This window comes from Gorilla gorilla, chromosome 19 (genome assembly GCF_029281585.2).
Source record: "Gorilla gorilla gorilla isolate KB3781 chromosome 19, NHGRI_mGorGor1-v2.1_pri, whole genome shotgun sequence".
Taxonomy (NCBI): Eukaryota; Metazoa; Chordata; class Mammalia; order Primates; family Hominidae; genus Gorilla; species Gorilla gorilla.
In genome coordinates, this window is record NC_073243.2 from 54,042,575 (window position 1) to 54,061,884 (window position 19,310).

Consider the following 19,310-nt stretch of genomic DNA (forward strand, 5'->3'; position numbering starts at 1 on the left):
AGTCTGCCTAAAACAAACAAATGAAAACAACAAAATACTACCGTGAGTAAGTTAGGGAACAACTACTCACTTTACAAAACAGTTTGTTGTCATAAGTGAATCATTTCCAATAACAAGTTCCTTTGGGGACAGACAGGTCAACCGGCTAAAAGTCACTTATGACTTCCCAAAAATACTGGGACAGAGAAACCGAGGCAAAGGGTTAGGACCACTGCCAACAAAAGATCTATTCGAACTGAAAACAAAAAAGTATCTTTGACATAATGTCCACATTAGCAGAAAAACACAACTTAAAAAAACCTTTTTCTCTTTTTTTACTTTTTTTTTTTTTTTGAGATGGAGTTTCACTCTTGTTGCCCAGGCTGGAGTGCAATGGCGCCATCTCGGCTCACCGCAACCTCCACCTCCCGGGTTCAAGCAATTCTCCTGCCCCAGCCTCCCGAGTAGCTGGAATTACAGGCATGCGCCACGAGGCCCAGCTAATTTTTTGTATTTTTAGTAGAGACGGAGTTTCTCCATGTTGGTTAGGCTGGTCTCAAACTCCTGACCTCAGGTGATCCACCCACCTCAGCCTCCCAAAGTGCTGCGATTACAGGCGTGAGCCACCACACCCGAACAGTGGCTATGCTTGAGGGGCAGAGGAGGCGTGCATGGGAGGAACTGTGTGAGTCGATCAACACAGCCTCTCCCTGGAGGCCTCCTCTTGAGCAGAACTCACCTCCCAGTCCTCCCCGTTCTCCACTTGACCCACAGTTCTTTTGTTGTTGTTGTTTTGTTTTGAGACAGAGTCTCGCTGTGTCACCCAGGCTAGAGTGCAGTGGTGCAATCTCGGCTCACTGCACCCTCTGCCTCCCGGGTTCAAGCAATTATCCTGCCTCAGCCTCCCAAGTAGCTGGGATTACAGGCACATGCCACCACACCTGGCTTATTTTTTTGTATTTTTAGTAGAGACTGGGTTTCTCCACATTGGCCAGGCTGGTCTTGAACTCCTGACCTCAAGTGATCCGCCCGCCTCGGCCTTGCACGGTGCTGGGATTACAGGCATGAGCCACTGCACCCGGCCCCACTTGACCCATAGTTCTGTTGTCGCCTTTCTTTTTTTTTGTTTTAAGACAAGGTCTCACTCTGTTGTCCAGGCTGGAGTATAGTGGCACAATCATAGCTCACTGCTTGAACTCTGGGGCTCAAGCAATCCTCCTGCCTCAGCCTCCTGAGTACCTGGGACTACAGGTACCCACCACAATGCCCAGCTAATTTTTAAATTTTTTGTAGAGAGAGGGTCTCACTGTATTGCCCAGGCTGATCTCGAACTCCTGGGCTCAAGCCATCCTCCCACCTCAGCCTCCCAAAGTGCTGAGATTACAGACCTGAGCCATCATGCCTGGCCTGATGTTGCCTTTGACCATGCTATTAGTTGGTTCAATCGTGCACAAGACATAATGTAGGTGGCTACCAAATTCAAAGGAGTTGCCTACAGTTCTGTTTCTTCTGGGAATGCCCTCTCATGAAATCTCAGGTGGTTGAAATGAAGAGACTTTCATGAAGGGACAGCTTGCAGAGATGAAGCAGGGCTGAAAGAATGAACTAGGGATGCTGAAGCTCCACAGACTAACATCAGTGGGAAGCCAATCCCATCCTTACAGCTAAGAAGGATGGGAGGGGACCATTTTATCAGGGAACCCAGAGAGACTGACTCTGCAGAGGAAGAGACTGGCTCTGCCAAGAAAGAGCCTCCTGTTGGGAGAGAAGTGGCTCCTGCCAAACACTGCACTAGGGGAAGGCAGGAAGAAATGTCCCATCTCTCTCTTCTCCCCATCAGGCTCCTGCCCGTGCCTCTCATGGGCAAGCAAGAGGGTGAGGGAGCCTGGGTGGAGCACTCGGCAAGGGTCAGTCCTCAGGGTACAGAATAGGGTGGGAAAGGCTGCCTAACCCTCCACATCTGGAGAACGGAGAATGGAGAGCACAATGTCTCTTTGAAAGGTAGTAAACTGAGTTATTGGGAGGACAAGGAACATGTTCCAGATCAAAAAGGGCAATGCAGAACCAAGATGAGGGCCCCACTTCCCACTTTCCTCTCTGGGCTCCCTGGCTTCGAGAAGCCTGAATGCCTGGAAATAATCAGAAAATCTCAAATGACATCCAATCCCTCAGGTTCCTTTCCAATACACGGCAGTGTTACAAATGGCATGAGTGATCCACCTTTCTTCAGAAGTGGTGAGGGAGTGTGTAGCCAGGATGACCCAGACTTCTGCCTGGATTCACTTGAGAAGTTTTAATGAATCACTTGTGTGGGTGACGACTTGGGTATTGTTATCCTTTCAGTGAACTGGCTCCACACACTAACACTGTGTCTGTTTGATGCATGAAGGTGACTCATCTGAGGAAGTTGACCTGACCATGGTTTATCAAGCAGCCTCTAATGGAGATGTCAATGCTCTGACTGCAGTGATTCGGGAAGACCCTTCTATCCTAGAATGCTGTGACAGTGAAGGTGAGATATGTATGCATTTTGAATCCAGAATGTTCTGCTCTATTTTTTTAGAGATGGCCTTCAGACATGAGCAATATTAATAAATGTATATCTGACCAGCCATTTTGATACTGTGGCTATGTGCAGGTACCACATCGCCTCTTATAATGAAGTCATCAGTTTGAGTTTGTTTTCAATATCTTTGTATGAATGACCAAAATAGATAGGTCAAGTAGTTAGGAAAGGGTACGGAAAAAGCAGGCTACTTTTGGTAGCAATGGATGTTGAGAAAATGTAACTGTAAAAGGCAAAGAGCAAGGATTTCTGCTTCTGGGAAGATGGAGTAGATGCATTTCTTTCGTATCATTTCTGCTAAATGCAACTAAAAACCCTGGACGTTATATATAAACATAAAAAGACTCTGGAAGATGGAGATAAAATGACAGATGAGCTGAGATCTTCTGACTCAAGGAATGACATGGTGTAAGTGCCCGGGGTTTTCTTCTTGCCTTGTCTCTCCCAGAGCTGATGCTGAAGAAGCTGGCAACCCAGAAATGTCAACAGGCACAGACCAGACAGCAAGAAAAACAACAAAAGCCTTCTCTCTCTGGCAAAAGGACCAGGAAAGAAACAGCCTAGAAAGACAGAACACTTTTTAGACAATAAGTCCCTACTCCAGCCAAACACCACAAAAAGCCATGGGGCTCCAGCCCCACTCATTCCAGCAAAGACTGAGTAGGAAACCTGGATTTCTAATGCCACCTTGCAATAATGAGGTGGCACCCCTTTACTTCCCCTTTACAGCAGTGCCCATGGAAGCCAGCTAAAATAAAAGGTTTAAGATCAGGAATCTCATAATATAATACCCCAAATGTCCAAGTTTCAATCAAAAATTACTTGTCATACCAAGAAACAGGAAGATCCCAAACTGAATGAAAAAATAATCAACAGATGCCAATGAAAGAGATGTTAGAATTATCTCACAAAGATTTTAAAATAACCGTGACAAAAATGCTTCAATGAGCAATTGAAAACATGCTTAAAACTAAAGAAAAAAATAGAAAGTCTCAGCAAAGAAATAAAAGACATAAGGAAAAACCAAATGAGAATTTTTAAAAATCAAAAATACAGTCATCACAATGTTAAAACTCAGTGAATAAGCTCAGCAGCAGAATGAGGATGCAAAGGAAAGAAGTAATGAACTTGAAAACAGAACAGTAAGAAACAGCCAATAAGAAATAGGTAATCTGAAGAGCCCTATAATTAGGAAATTGACTTCATAATTTTAAAATCCCCCCCAAAAAAGATATCTTCAGGACTAGATTATTTCACCAGAGATTTGTGATCCTCCCACCTTGGCCTCCCAAAGTGCTAAGATTATAGATATGAACCACCTCACCTGGCAGATTTCTACAAACTTTTAAAGAATAACCAGCATCGATTCCACATAATCTCTTCCAAAAAAAAGAGATGAGAAAACACGTTTCAGTTATGTTTATGAGCTAGTATTACTTCACTATCAAAACCAAAGACGATGTAAAAAAAAATAAGCCTATACACCAGTGGTCTTCATGAATGTAGATATAAAAATCCTTAACCAAATATTAGCAAATAGAATTCAGTAATATACAGAAATAGGCTGGACACGGTGGCTCACGCCTATAATCCCAACACTTCGGGAGGCCGAGGCAAGCAGATCACTTGAGATCAGGACTTGAGGTCAAGACAGGCCTGGCCAACACGATGAAACCCCGTCTCTACTAAAAATACAAAAATTAGCTGGGTACGGTGGCATGCGCCTGTAATCCTAGCTACTGGGGAGGCTGAGCACGAGAATTGCTTGAACCGGGAGGCGGAGGTTGCAGTGAGCCGAGATCGCACTACTGCACTTCAGCCTGGGTGACAGAGCGAGACTCTATCTCAAAACAAAAACAAAAAGAATCATACACCATGACCAAGTAGGGTTTGTTTTAGGGATGTTAGGGCTGTAAGACTGGTTCAATATTTGAAAGTCAATGTAATCCACCGAATTAACCAACTAAGGCAGAAAAATCACATGTTCATATCAATTAATACAAAAAAAGCTTTAGACAAAATTTAACACATATTAATAATAAAAATCTCAGAAAAACAGGAATAGAGGAGAGCTTCTTCAACATAAGGAAGAGTATCAACAACAACAACAACAACTCTAGAGCTAAGGTTTTACTTAATGGTGAAAGTTTGAGTGCTTTGCCCCTAAGACCTGGAACAAGGTGTGAATGTCCACTCTCACCACTCCAATTCAGCATAGTTTAATATGAGTGCAAAAGGGCAAGAAAAGGAAATAAAAAGCATACATCTTTTATTTTTTACCCAGACTGGAGTGCAGTGGTGCAATCTCGGCTCACTGCAACCTCCACCTCCCGGGTTCAAGCAATTCTGCCTCAGACTCCTGAGTAACTGGGACTACAGGTGCTCGCCACTGCTCCCAGCTAATTTGTGTATTTTTAGTAGAGACAGGTTTCACCGTGTTGCCCAGGCTCTTCTCAAACTTCTGACCTCTCAGGTGATCCTCCCACCTTGGCCTCCCAAAGTGCTGGGATTACAGGTGTGAGTCATTGGCCGGGCCAAAAGCATACATCTTGAAAAGGAAAAAAGAAAACTATTACTTTTTGCACAATTTGATTGTCTTCATGGTAACTCCTAAGGAACCTACCAACATACTCCTACAACTTAAGTGAGTTCAGCAAGGTCACAGGGTACAAGACATAGATTTTATTTTTGTATACAAACAATGAACACGCAGACATCAAAATTTTAAACTATAATACCATTTAAAATCACTCAGTAAAAAGAAACATTTAGGTTCAAATACAATAAAATATGTACAGAACTTGTATGTTGAAAACTATAAAGTACTAATTAAATAAATCAAAGATCTTAATAAATGGAAAGGCATACCATGTTTGTGGACTAGAAGGCTCAACATAGTAAACGTGCAGTGCTCTTCAAATTTGTATACAGGTTTAGCGCAAATTCTGAAGAGACATCTTGGCATGAGATGGAGGCCACAATTTCTACCAAACCCCAGCAAGATTTTTTGTGTATATAGACAAGATTAGCTAAAATGTGTATAGAAATACAAAGGAACTAGGATAGTTAAAACAATTTTGAAAAAGAATAAAGTGGAAGGAATCAGTATACCCAATGTCAACTACATTCAAGCTACATGCTATAGTTCGAATGTGTTCCCTCAAATTTCATGTGTTGGGAACCTGGTCCACAATGCAGTATTGTTGAGAGGTGGAACCTTTGGGAGATTATTGGGATTAATCCACTCATGGGTCATTGTGGGAGTGGGTTAGTAATCATGGGATTGGGTCTGTTATAAAAGCTAGTTTGGTCATCTCTCATGAGCTCCCTTGCCATGTGATACCCTGTACCACCTCAGGACTCTGCAGAGAGTTCCCACCACCAAAAAGGCCCTCACCCAATATGGCCCCTCAACCTTGGACATCCCAGCCTCCAGAACTGAAAGAAATAAAATTCTTCTCTTTATAAATTACCCAGTCTCGTGTATTCGTTTACAGCAACAGAAAACAGACTAAGACAGTACAAAAATCAAAACTAGCTGGGTTAATCCATCTAGAGCATTCAAAGTTTTGCCTGATACATAATAAACACTCAATAAATACAAGCTATTATTGTTGCTTTTGGAATTTCATAACCTTACTGTAATTACTTTGCACCACCCAGGACAAGACAATGAGTCTCGAAGTGGCTAAGTTTCTTAGCCAAAGTTTCATAGTAGCTGGAACTGGAACCCAAATATTCTGTGCCCTTGGTTAGTGCTGTTTCTGCTCCTTATCTTATAGTGCAGATGTCTTAAAGTTCTTGAACACTTTACCATGTGGCAAAGTGGATCATTTAAGGACACAAGATGCTGAGGCTACCTTCCTGCACACCTTACCTAACCAAGTTGCTCCACCCTTTACTTTGCAGAATTTAACAATTTTGACAATTTGCAATCTTTTCCTTGGATTTTTTTAAAGGAAAAAAGTTACAGAGCAGTTGAAGGCCCTTTTTATTCTTTTCTGATTCCACCCCTTTTCCCTTCATTCCTCTAAAATAACTAACCGCTATTCTGAAGCTGGTGTATATCTTTCCTTTTTCTGTTTTTGTGCTTGAACTATTTTTCCTGGGTTTATAGCAATCTGTTGTTATTTTGATTTATAAAATTTACATAAATAAAGCCAATTTGCAATTGGCTTTCTTCACTCAAAATTATGTCTTTAAGATTTATTCAAGTGGATCTGGATTAATTTAACTCAGACATTTTAATTGCTCTATGACACTTCTTTGCATAAATATAATTTATGTATTTCTCTATTAATGTTCATTTATGCCATTTCTTGTTAGTTTAGTTCTTCATTATCGTCTTTGATTATATCTCTTTGTTCATCAATGTGAAATTTTCTTTATGAAATAAACTTGGAAGTGGAATTACAGGGTTATAAGGTATAAGCACCTATGATTTTATTAAATGTTGCCACATTTATCCCCAAAAATGGTTGTCCCAACTTATACTTTAACCAACAGTGTGTAAGAGTTTCCCAAATTCTTGACAACACCTGGCATTTCAGATGTTTTATAAGTGCTAATCCAATATGTATGAAGTGGTTTCTCAATGTCATTTCTCAATGTCATTTCTCAATGACATTTGAGAAATATAGAAATATGTATTCCCTAATTATTTGAGAGATTTATAATCTTTCATACATTTATTGACTTGTGTCTGCTGTCTCTCAAATTGCTCCTACATTATTTCTTTCTGATTGAATTGTTGATGTTATTTATTTAGTTAAGCTCATAATTTTTTCTTGGTTTTATGAATTAAAATAACCTCCCAATCTGTAGCTGGCCTTTTCATTTCATTTATGGGATCTTATGTAATACAGAAAATTTTAATTTGAACATAATTGAATTTAATAAAATGTTTTCTTTATAGTTTGCAGTTTTTATGTCTTCTTCAGTAAGGCCTTACTAGTCTTAATGTTATAAAATATATTCGTCTATATATTTTGTAGGTTGTTAAATTTTGCTTTTCATATTTGGTGTCTAATCCATTTGGAAAGTATTTATGTATGATGTGAATTTTAGATCTAATTTTAACATATCCCTTTTGTATAGCCAGTTTGTCAGCACCATTTATTGAATACCTTTTTTTTTCCTACTGATTTGTGATGTCACTTTGGTCATATATTGAGTTCCTCCATAGGTCTAAGTATTTCCTGGACTGTTTCTTCTGTTCTGTTGATATATTTATTGTTTTAATTACCATGGCTGTATAATCTTGTTGGTTCAAAAAGCAATAATCCTCTTTCATTCTACTGTAAAATTGTCTTGAAAATTTTTTTGGCACTTTAAACTTCCAGATAAATTTTAGGATTTTTTTCAAGTTTCACAACAGCTTTGTTGAGTTTTTATTAGACTTGCAATGAATGTATAGATTCATTTTCAGGAAATTGATAGCTCTATTATATTAAGTCTTTTCCTTCATAAACATAGTATCTTCCCATGTTTAGTTCTTCTTTTATGTCACCCAGTAAGTTTTATACTTCTTATCCTCATAAGTCTTGCTCTTCTTCGGTTAGATTTATTCCTAAGTACCGTATTTTTGTTGTTGTTGCTATTGTTTTTTGTTACTTTTCCTATCGCTTTTGTTTAAGGAAGACCTTTTCTTTTATATATGAATTTTACATACAGGAACAATGCTGTACTGTCTTATTTGTTTTATTCTGAGGGTTTTTTTTTTCTATTTTCTACAAGGACAAATGTACCAACTTAAAATAAATTTTGGAACCCCATTTGGAGATAAATCTGTCATTCCTCCCTAAACCTCAGTTAGAGACACCTCAGGAAAATTATTTTAAACTTAAGAAATATTTGGGCCAGATGCAGTGGCTTACGCCGGTAATCCCTGTACGTTGAGACATTGACGTGGAAGGATTGCTTGAGCCTAGAAGGTCAAGGCTGCAGGGAGCCATGATCACACCACTGCACTCCAGCCTGGGCAACAGAGCAAGATGCTGTCTCAAAAAAACAAAAAGAAAGAAAAGATTTGTTCAGTAATCATTTGGTTATGCATTTCAGAATTGCTGTTTAATATCTTCCCGGTACCAGGTACAGTGGTTGGTACCGAGGATTCAGTGATGAGCATGAGAGATGTGGTTCCTTCCACTTCGAATTTATAGCTTAGAAGAGACAAATTTTAAACACGTGATTATGCTCAATCAATACATAACTGTAAAATATTAAAAGAATTACTAGAGAAAAATGAAGGATGATGAAAAATTATAACATGGACGTCCAGTTCACAATGGAGGGTCAGGAAGGTGTTCCCTGAAGAAATTTATATGTAAGCTAGGCTCTCAAGATAGATGTAAATTAGCCAGACATAGCATGTAATTTTATGAAAACAATATCTAGGGATTCTGTTTTTGTTTCTTTGTGTGTGTGTGTTTTTTGAGATGGAGTCTCACTCTGTCACCCAGGCTGGAGTGCAGTGGCACAATCTCGGCTCACTGCAACCTCCACCTCCCGGGTTCAAGCAATTCTCCTGCCTCAGCCTCCTGAGTAGCTGGGATCATAGGTGCGTGCCACCATGCCCGGCTAATTTTTTTTGAATTTTTAGACAGGGTTTCACCATGTTGGCCAGGCTGTTCTCGAACTCCTGGCCTCAAGAGATCTGCCCACCTCTGCCTCCCAAAGTGCTGGGATTACAGGCAGGAGCCACCACACCCCGCCTATCTAGGGATTCTTTAGCTTTACTTACTGAGCATTTCAGATTCACAGATTGCTTCAATAATTGCCTTTTGCAGCATGTCCTTTTTTTCTCTCAATAGTTATAATTACCACTTGTTGACAGGAAGAAAGGAAGGGAGGAAGGGAAAGGAAGGAAATTTTGCAACTATTTTAAGACATAGCACTTCATTGCTGCTTTTTCCCAGTACAGATGACTGAAAGAGTTTCAGAAGGAAAAAAATTGGAGAGAAATTGAGTTGCCGACTGCAACTCAATTTCTGGTGTCCTAGGGACTGCACTGCAAAGCTCATCACTCCCTCCTGGCAATGTTCAAATTCAAATATTAAAGAAAACTTTGGCAAAAGGGACACTTAGAAGTTAAGACTCAGCCACAACTCTGAACTCGGTGTTCTTTCAGTGAAAACAGAAATCTCGGGATTTACCCTTTCTCAGGGATTTCTCAGGGTCATAGCTTGCAGTTCATCTGGAGAAGAATCACAATCTCCAGTCCAAAGACATCTACACAAGTCTCGACTGGGCAAGGAGTGAATCTGAGGTTTGAGTTCTTCACCTGAAGGAATAAGAAGCACCTGGATCCTGCTTCATGAGGCTGGCTTGTTCCAACAGCCCTGCAAAGTTCATCAAAATGTGTAATTTCATCTCTATTTTTATTCAGGAAGAAAACACATAAAAAACTAAATGCCTTGACCTATATTGATTCTGAAAACAGAGAAGCATTTCAGTACAGGTGGCCACTTTTTCAGCAAGAATTTGTGCAATCCAAGGCTGGGTACTGTTGCTGCCCCTTAACACCTGCTACCCCCAATAAAAGTGTGCTGAACCCATCTGCCTAGATAGAGCGGCTTTCCAAAGGCACTCCTAGATTCTACATGGTTCAAGCCAAGTCAGGATAAATCTGCCTGTTATGTCTTAAATTATGCTGATCCCTGACACAGTCATAAGCAATTTTTATCATCTACCCAAAATGTTTTACTCAGCCAATTATTGCAAAATTGCAGAAGATTGAAAAGAGCCAGTAAAAAAAATACATAGTTTATAGAGATGTAGCAACAATCAGCTTCATCTCCCTTCAGTCCCATACAAACAGCTGGGTTTGTATTGCAAACAGCAAAATAAATGAACAGGCCAATAAAGCCTGCTCATCAGTTTCATGGGTCAAACATGTTTAAAGGCTGTTGAAATGTCTCATTCCAGGATGCACGCCCTTGATGCATGCGGTTTCTGGACGTCAAGTGGACACAGTGAAGCTGCTGTTGAAGATGGGAGCCAATATTAACATGCAGGATGCTTATGGCCGCACAAGTTTATGCCTGGCCACCTACCTGGTACTGACTTGTGCCTGTCACAGGGTCTAAGGAGCAGGGTAGGCAAAGGGTGTCATTATGGGGTCCCAGTTGCAAAGGAGCATTCTTGGATCTATGCAGCTGGCTAAAGGAGCTGGAACTTGAAGCTTTACTCCAATCATCTTCAACGTTTATATCCCCACTTAGAGTTGGTTTCATGAATTTGGGCCATTTTGGATCTTCCTAACAATCCTCTAAGATAGAGGTGATATGGCCATTAGGAAAACATTCTTTTCTATCTTAACAGCATCAGAATTTCTCTTGGGATATTTCTGGACACACTTGGTGCTTCTAAAAACAATCTCCCTAAATAACCCCAACAGGGTGGGAATACTGTGAAGATCCAGTTAACATCTGTGGGGTAGGATTGGTTGAGTAGAAGCTTGAGGCTAAGGAATGTGGAGAACAATGAGAACTGGGGAAGGTGGTGGGAGGGACTGGAAGATAGAGAACAGGGGAGACAAAGCAGGCTCTTAAAGGGACAATGCCAAGCAGAGGACTCAGCCCACAGTCAGGGCTCAATTTAACAACTGTGTCATAATACTAGTCCTCACCAGTAGAGATTTCAGTTCAGCATTTCCCAACATTAGAGCAAGCCTGGTTAAGCCTTACTGAAAATCCTCAAAACCCTCTCCTCTAAAACTCTTCCTGCAATCCTTTTGGGAGGTCCTAGGGGTGCCTTGAGTCCATGTCAAACAAGTCCTAACCACCACATGGAGGTCATCCTTTTTCTTCCTCTCCAGAGTGGTACCCAGAAATCTTCACTATGACCACCATTGCTACCAGTGCAGCTTCTTGCATTTGCTATGGCTTGCATTTGCTATTGCTGCCCACTGATGGTGGTGAATTCACTCTGGACCAGCCCCATTGAGGGTGTCCTGCTGAATTAAATCACTTCCCTTTCCCAAACACCACCCCTTTCTGCCATGACCTATCATAAATTGCAATGAAGCATTACCCAAGTCTCACAGAGATTTCCTTTAGAGCCTACTTTTTCATTTTCTATTTGTGCTCTCTCTCTAGAACTCACATGCAAATCTGGGAAGAAATTTTCAAACTGTGGTCCACAGATCTTTTGTGTCAATATCCCTTGGGGTGCTTGTTTCAAATGCAAGTGCCAGGCTGGTCTGATGGTAGAGGGTTATCAGAACTTATTCACATTAGTGTCAAATGCAGGTACCAGGGGTATACCCTAGACCTTCTGAGTCAGATACTCTGGGAGCAGGACTGGGGTAATTGGTGTTGGGGGAGTCTGCATGTTAAGCAAACCTCCTTGGCAATTTTTTTTTTTTTTTTTTTTTTTTTGAGACAGAGTCTCACTCTGTCACCAGGCTGGAGTGCAGTGGTGCGATCTCAGCTCACTGCAGCCTCTGCCTCCCAGGTTCAAGCGATTCTCCTGCCATAGCCTCCCAGGTAGCTGGGACTACAGGCATGACCAACCACACCCAGCTAATTTTTGTATTTTTAGTAGAGACAGGGTTTCACCATGTTGGCCAGGATGGTCTTGATCTCTTGACCTCATGATCTGCCCGCCTCAGCCTCCCAGGCGATTTTTAAAAACTTGCCCGTCAAGTTTAAAAGCCACTGGTCTGTGCGTATTAGCCGAAGTCCCATATCTCAGACAGACATATGGCTGTCCTCCCAGCCCCCTCCCTTCTAGCACATGCCTTAGGAACTGCTCTTGCTATGGACTTTTCCAGTGTCTGAGCTGAAGAAAAGAGACAACTGGGATAAGGGGGTAGAGGAAGGGGGTAGAAGGGGTTTCTAAAGTTGACTGCCACTAGCAAATAGAATGTAGTGAAAGCAAACTGTCCCCCTTTCAAAGTTCAAAAATTCAAAATTTTACATTTCTTTGACTAGAGAGCTATGCAAGGGACTGGGAAGAAGTACTCCTCTAAATCACGGTGAATAATGATGGACACCCTTGCAGCCTGGAAAGTTGACACCTTTGCAGACAACTCTTTCTAGGAATATATTCTAAGGGCTGCATGAGGAGAGTCTGCCAGCAGGACACCATGTGGTGCCACCTTTTTAACTCTGCCCCCATCTCCGTGTGGCTCCCCAAGGCAGGACCCTCCATTGTTCTGCTGAGGCTCAGAGGAAGCAGTTGTCCTGGGGACTGCACTGTGAAGCTTATCCCTCCCTCCTGGCAATGTTCAAATTCAAGAATTAAAGAAAAATTTCGCAAACGGGACACTTAGAAGTTAAGTCTCAGCCACAACTCTGAACTCAGTGTACAAAAAAACTTACCACAGATGTGTCAAACTCAAATAAAATATGTAGAGTTGAGGCCAGGCACGGTGGCTCACGCCTGTAATCCCACTACTTTGGGAGGTCAAGAGGCTAGTGGATCATCTGAGGTTGGGAGTTTGAGACCAGCCTGACCAACATGGAGAAACCCTGTCTCTACTAAAAATACAAAATTAGTCGGGCGTGGTGGCGCATGCCTGTAATTTCAGGTACTAGGGAGGCTGAGGCAGGAGAATCGCCTGAACCCAGGAGGCGGAAGTTGTGGTGAGCCAAGATATATATATATATATATAGAGAGAGAGAGAGAGAGAGGCAAATCTCTACATTTAACATATTATTTGATATATAAGAATTGGAGCCGGGCATGGTGGCTCACGCCTGTAATCCCAGCACTTTGGGAGGCCGAGGCAGGTGGATCACCTGAGGTCAGGAGTTCCTGACCAGCCTGGGCAACATGGTGAAACCCTGTCTCTACCAAAAATACAAAATGTAGCCAGGCGTGGTGGCGCATGCATGTAGTCCCAGCTACTTGGGAAGCTGAGGCAGGAGAATCACTTGAACCCAGGAGGTGGAGGCTGCAGTGAGCCAAGATCGTGCCACTGTACTCCAGCCTGGGCGACAGAGTGAGACCCTGTCTCAAAAAACAAGAAAAAAAAGAATTGCAATTCGGGGCATACACACAGACCAGGTGATCCTCGATATGTCCAAAGAATGAAGAGGAAGTTGTAGGTCTTATTAGAAGGAGAAATGTTACATATTGTTTTTCCAGAAAGTTCATTGGCACTAGTCGAGTTCTGGGGAGCTGGCAAGCCCTGACTGGTGAGTGACCATGGTGGGTAAAATTTGTCTTTGAGTTGCAGCAGGTTTTTCAGAAGCCATTAGATAAAACTAATTACTACAGGCAGTTTCAGCAGCCAGGCTCACAGCTAATTGCATTTTGGGAGCAATGTTATGTGCCCTGCCTGCTTTTTTCCCTGACTTCTCAACTCTGGTTTAGTAGTTGGATACAACAAGAAGGACCCAATTCAAATGATCAGATTTCACAGGTGTGTGACGTTGGTTAGGCAAATCACTGTATCTCTTTGTGCTTTCTCCTTCATTTGTAACATGTAATAAAAAAAAATGCCCATCACAGCTGACAATTAACACTTGGGGAATCAGCCAGCACATAGTAGGTATAAAACTCATTTGTTGGTTCTTAATAGTGACTGACCAAGGGTTTCAGATAGTATATTCAATGGTTTTCTTCTTTTTATCTTCAGGAAAAAAAAAATCAGAAAACCATTGACACACACAGAGTTCCAGGAAATGTTGCAATATGATTTTTAAAAGTGTTTCAAACTTTCCCCCACCAAAAGATCTGCTTTTCAAAAACTGTAAATCTTTGGCAACTCTGAAATTTGCCCAGCATGCCTTTCTTTTGGGTCTCTGAGTCTCATTTCTTTTAATCTGAGAACTTGATGATTTAGACATTAACAACTAGAAACAGATTTAATGCATCAGTAAACTATGACTCAAGACTGGAAATGCCAGAAAAATACTTGCTTCTACTTAAGACTTAGATATTAATGGTCAATTCTACAAAATCATATTCAATATTTATACTCTGAATTTTGATGCATTTTTGTTGATTTTCCTTCCAGACTTTTCAAAACCAAAAGGTTCTTTTCTTATCATTTTCTTCCTTCTTCTCCATGCATTTATTAACATTTTGATTTTTTTTTTTTTTTTCTTGAGACAGAGTCTCATTCTGTCGCCCAGGTTGGAGTGCAGTGGTGCGATCTCGGCTCACTGCCAGCTCTGCCTCCCGGGTTCACGCCATTCTCCTGCCTCAGCCTCCCGAGTAGCTGGGACTACAGGCACCCGCCACCACTCCCAGCTAATTTTTTGTATTTTTAGTAGAGATGGGGTTTCACCGTGTTAGCCAGGATGGTCTCGATCTCCTGACCTTGTGATCCACCCACCTCAGCCTCCCAAAGTGTTGGGATTACAGGCGTGAGCCACCCTGCCCAGACAACATTTTGATTTTTATTGCTTTCAGTATAAGGAGGAAAAATCTTCAGTCATCTCTCTCATTTTACTGGATAATTTTGAGGTTTACCTAGACACGAATGTAGGAAGGTGGGAAGCCTGCTTCTGAACAAAATAGAGGGTTATCCTATTATTCTTCATAATAATAATTTCATCTATTTTTAAGTATACTTATAATTGGGCAAATAACCCAAGCCATTCTGGATGAACGTAGGAGACATCCTCTTTAGCATGCCTATTGATAACCTTGGTTATCAATAGGTATGGGTCAGTTAAAGTAGCATGGGAGGGAGGGCTAGCCTGAAGTTATACCTGCCCTTTGAAATGGGAAAGAAAATGAGAAGATGACCCAGCAGTAAATGTTGACCGAGGAGGAGACAAGCATGAGATGTGGCCATATCAGTTCTCAATCTAGACAACTGTAGACAGCAGGTTTCAGCAGTTCACATAAAGTTTCTTGAGGACTTTACAGGTGGATAAAACATAGCAATGGGAAACCTTTGGAAGGTGCTGGTGATGCCTTATATTTAGGAATTCAAGCTTTCAGCATCAGAAAGATCAGTTAACAAGGTGGCAGGGTCCCAGCCATTGCAGTGGAGCTCAGGTTAGACTGCTAGGCACTGGGAGGGGGACTGACCTGAATAAGCAAGGTGCTGTCCTTGTGGTTACTAGAAAAGGAGCTTGCAATAGAAGACCAAGGCCCATTTATCATGCATCTGAGCTTATACATGTAATACCAGTGAGTGGCCCTAGAAATGGGGAGGGGGAGATGGAGAAATTCTAAGGTCAGTCTGCATCTAAAGGGGAAAGGTCCTCTCATAAACCTGGGAATCTGTACTTCAAGACCTTCGGCCATCTGTTGAGGCATCTAAGATGGAGTTGTGGTTCTTAACCACTTCAAGTCAAATAAAATATGTTTTTAACCAAACCAGAGAAAGGGAAAAAAATCTAGAGAAAGTTTGTTGGACCATGTTACGTGAGCTTCTGTTATATAATGATGTGGTTGCTCTTATATTTCAGGGCTGGCTTGAAGGCTGTGTGAGTCTACTCAGAAACGGTGCCAAGCACAATATCCCAGATAAAAATGGCCGCCTGCCACTGCATGCTGCCACTGCTGAGCCCGATGTGAGGTAAGTGGCCAGGTTTACATGATGCTCAAGTTGGGAGTGACTCAACTTGTATGAGAAGGTCATCTAATCCATCCCTCTGTGGCTGATAAAAAAGAAAAAGAAAACCATCTTTTTTTTTTTTTGAAGTTGCAGCAGATAGGACCACAACAAAATATTCTAGAATAATTTCAAACTCTCTCCTCCTACTTCGATAAAAGTTTTGTCTCCTAATCTTTAAGAAGACATGCTGTTTGTCATCATCAGAATTCATATATTCATTCATTCCATTAATCAGTCAATTATGCATTCAACAACTATTTTTCGAGCACATGTTATGGACCAAGGACTGTTCTAGTCCTTTGAAATTCTACAGTAAATAAAACAGAGTCTCTGATGTCACAGAGCTTATATTCTAGTGAAGCTCTTAAGCATACCAGTTAACAAATAAATAAGATCATTTCTAATAGTGATGAGGGCTATGAAGAAAATTAAATAGGGCAAAAGGGCAGTGACTGGGCAGAAAGGTTAATGTCTAAACCCAGGGCCATGCCAGCCTCCAGGAGCTGGGAGGAGGCAAAGGAGTCAGCAGCAGGGAGATCAGGGGGTTAGAAGGAAACCATAAGTGTGTGCTCCTAGAAGCCCTGTGAAGAAATACACTGAAGTAAATTGGATGATCAAGAAGGCCACCTTTTTGTAAGATAACTGAGCAATGAAGGAAAAGGTTTTGTCCATACCAAGGGTAGCTTCTCCATTCCTCTGTGTCTACATGGCCTCGGTCCCCATTCTTTAGAAAGCCCCTCAGAGCAGTTGCTAACAGCATTTCTACTATGGAATCAGTAACATGGTGGACCCTTTCTGCTGTGCAGAACATGCCTCTGACAGGAATTGAGCATTTCCAAGCCTAGGTCATAGGCCAGCAGCACAAGGAGTGTATTCTATATACTTCACCCTCTCAACTCTGTGTCCAGAACTAAAACCTGAAGCTCTGTCTGGTTTGAGGAGCCCAAGGCCATAATCTTCCAGGCTGAGGAATAACAAGATTTCTTTACTTCAATCTCTTTTACAGTAAAATAAAAGGTCCTGGGAAATTCCAGGACTATTCCCAAGGCTTGACTCTTATTATATTGGACTATGTCCAGAAATAACAGAAAACTAGGATTTACCCAAAGCCCAACAAAACAAGGATGTTTAGAAAAGGAACAGCAAACCCAGACAGTTAACAATCAATAGACATCGTGAGGGGATGACTCCCTCTTGATGAATTAGGAAAAAAAAAAAAAAAAGAATGACCCCACAAAAATGCTTAGTCACAAAATCATACTGTTTTCCCAAGAGTGGTCTTTAGAAAATAACTTTAAAATGTACCTTTTCTGTTTCTTCTGTCTTAATTTACTCTACGTAATTGCTTTTACTTGCCTCACTCAGAGTGGTCATTTCAAAACCTATTAACTGATTCTGGAAGATTAAAAGAGCCCATTTAAGTTATGGTAATTATGGCTGTTGTAACACATAAAATCCAAAGCTTCAGTGTTTCAACACAATAAAAATTATTTCTGGCCGGGTGCCATGGCTCACACCTGTAATCCCAGCACTTTGGGAGGCCGAGGCAGATGGATAACCTGAGGTGAGGAGTTCAAGACCAGCCTGGCCAACATGGCAAAACCCCACCTGTACTAAAAATACAAAAATTAGCCAGATGTGGTGATGAGTGCCTGTAAGCCCAGCTACTCAGGAGGCTGAAGCAGGAGAATCACTTGAACCCAGGAGGCGGAGGTTGCAGTGAGCTGAGTTTGCACCACTGCACTCCAGGCTGGGCGACAAAGTGAGACTTCGTCTCAAAAAAAAAAAAAAGTTTCTCAGACATGTAACCATCCAATGTAGGGGGGTGGTAGGTGGCTCCCTGCCACATGGCAATTCAGGGACCCAAGCTTCTTCCATTCTGTAGCACCTTCATCCCTAAGAGCACGGAATGCCCTTCATTCAGCCTGCAGATGGGGAAAGAGGAGAACAGTAGTCCCCCCTCACCCTGGAGGGGATATGTTCCAAGACCCACATCGATGTCTGAAACCTCAGATAGTACCAAAGTCCATATATGCTATGTTTTTTTCCTCTACGTACATACCTATAAAATTTAGCGTACAAATCAGGCACAGTAAGAGATTAACAACAATAATAATAGAATAGAACAATTATAACAATATGCCAGTATCACTACTCTTGCACTTTGGGGCCACTGCTAAGTAAAATAAGAGTAACGTGAACACAGTGCTGCGATACGGGGACAGCTGATCTGTTAACCGAGCTGGCTCCTAAGTGACTAATTAGAGCGGAGTGTAGTTAGCGGCAGATTTCATCATTCTACTCAGAATGCCGCACAATTTAAAACATGAATTGTTTATTTCTGGAATTTTTCATTGAATGTTTTTGAACCACAGTGAACTGTGGGTAACTGAAATAATGGAAAGCGAAACCGCAGATTAAGCAGGGACTACCCTATAGAGAAGCCACACTCAGTTCTTTAAAACCTCAGCCTGCAAATGACACAATTCATTTCTGCTCATATTCCATCAATAAGGACTAGTCATACAACCACATCTGGTTATAAGGTGCTCTGGGGAATATAGTTTCTAGCCAGGAATCCACCTCCCAACAATGCCTCCAATCCAAGAAAGGGGAACATGGATTTTGGTGAAAAGCTCTCTGTCTCTGTTCTTAACCCATTGCACCTAAGGGGTAAACTAAGCCTTGTCAGTCAAAATTACATTCAATGTCAATTGGATCAGTTGATTAGGTTCATTCTCTGAAATCACTGCAATAATAAATTGAAAATCAACCCAAGTGTACTTCCTCTTTGTGGACTTGTGTTTCTATTTCTTATTATGCTTATCAGTACTCCTCGACTCTTGAGGATCTACATTAAGTTGCTATAACTAGGAGAGCAGAGAGTCGTGGCTTCCCCTCTCTTGAAACTGTACCTAACGGCCCAGCCACCACCCTTGGATGAGTTGAAATAAGAAAAATAAACATCCTTGTCTGTGCAGATGACGTAGTTAGTTGTATTGTCCAAAAAGCCCTTAACTGATTCTGAAAGATAAAATTCTGCTTTAGTTATGGCAATGCTAGCTGCTTTAACTAATAATCCCAAAAAGTTAAGACTGACTATTCCAAAACCAAAATTGTTATTTCTAGTAAATGCTCTCCAAAGATTAATTGGGTTAAGTCCTAACAACCATACGGCAAATCAAATAGAGTCACATGCTGCATAATGACATTTCAGTTAATGGCAGACTGCATGTGTAA

At 41.4% G+C, this 19,310-nt stretch overlaps 1 protein-coding gene and 1 long non-coding RNA gene across 3 annotated transcripts in view; one reads left to right on the forward strand and one right to left on the reverse strand.

Moving 5' to 3' along the window:
• Nucleotides 1-19,310, reverse strand: part of LOC129528148 (uncharacterized) — a 92,167-nt gene that overhangs the window by 33,826 nt on the left and 39,031 nt on the right. The gene's annotated exons all lie outside the window — the stretch shown is intronic.
• ANKRD55 (ankyrin repeat domain 55) overlaps nucleotides 2,369-19,310 on the forward strand; it is an 80,228-nt gene continuing 63,286 nt past the window's right edge. Inside the window, exons 1-3 of the mRNA XM_019013644.4 lie at nucleotides 2,369-2,491; nucleotides 10,472-10,602; nucleotides 15,922-16,031. Coding sequence (XP_018869189.3) covers nucleotides 2,398-2,491; nucleotides 10,472-10,602; nucleotides 15,922-16,031 — 335 coding nt within the window. The 5' untranslated portion in view covers nucleotides 2,369-2,397. The remainder of the gene's footprint in view (nucleotides 2,492-10,471; nucleotides 10,603-15,921; nucleotides 16,032-19,310) is intronic.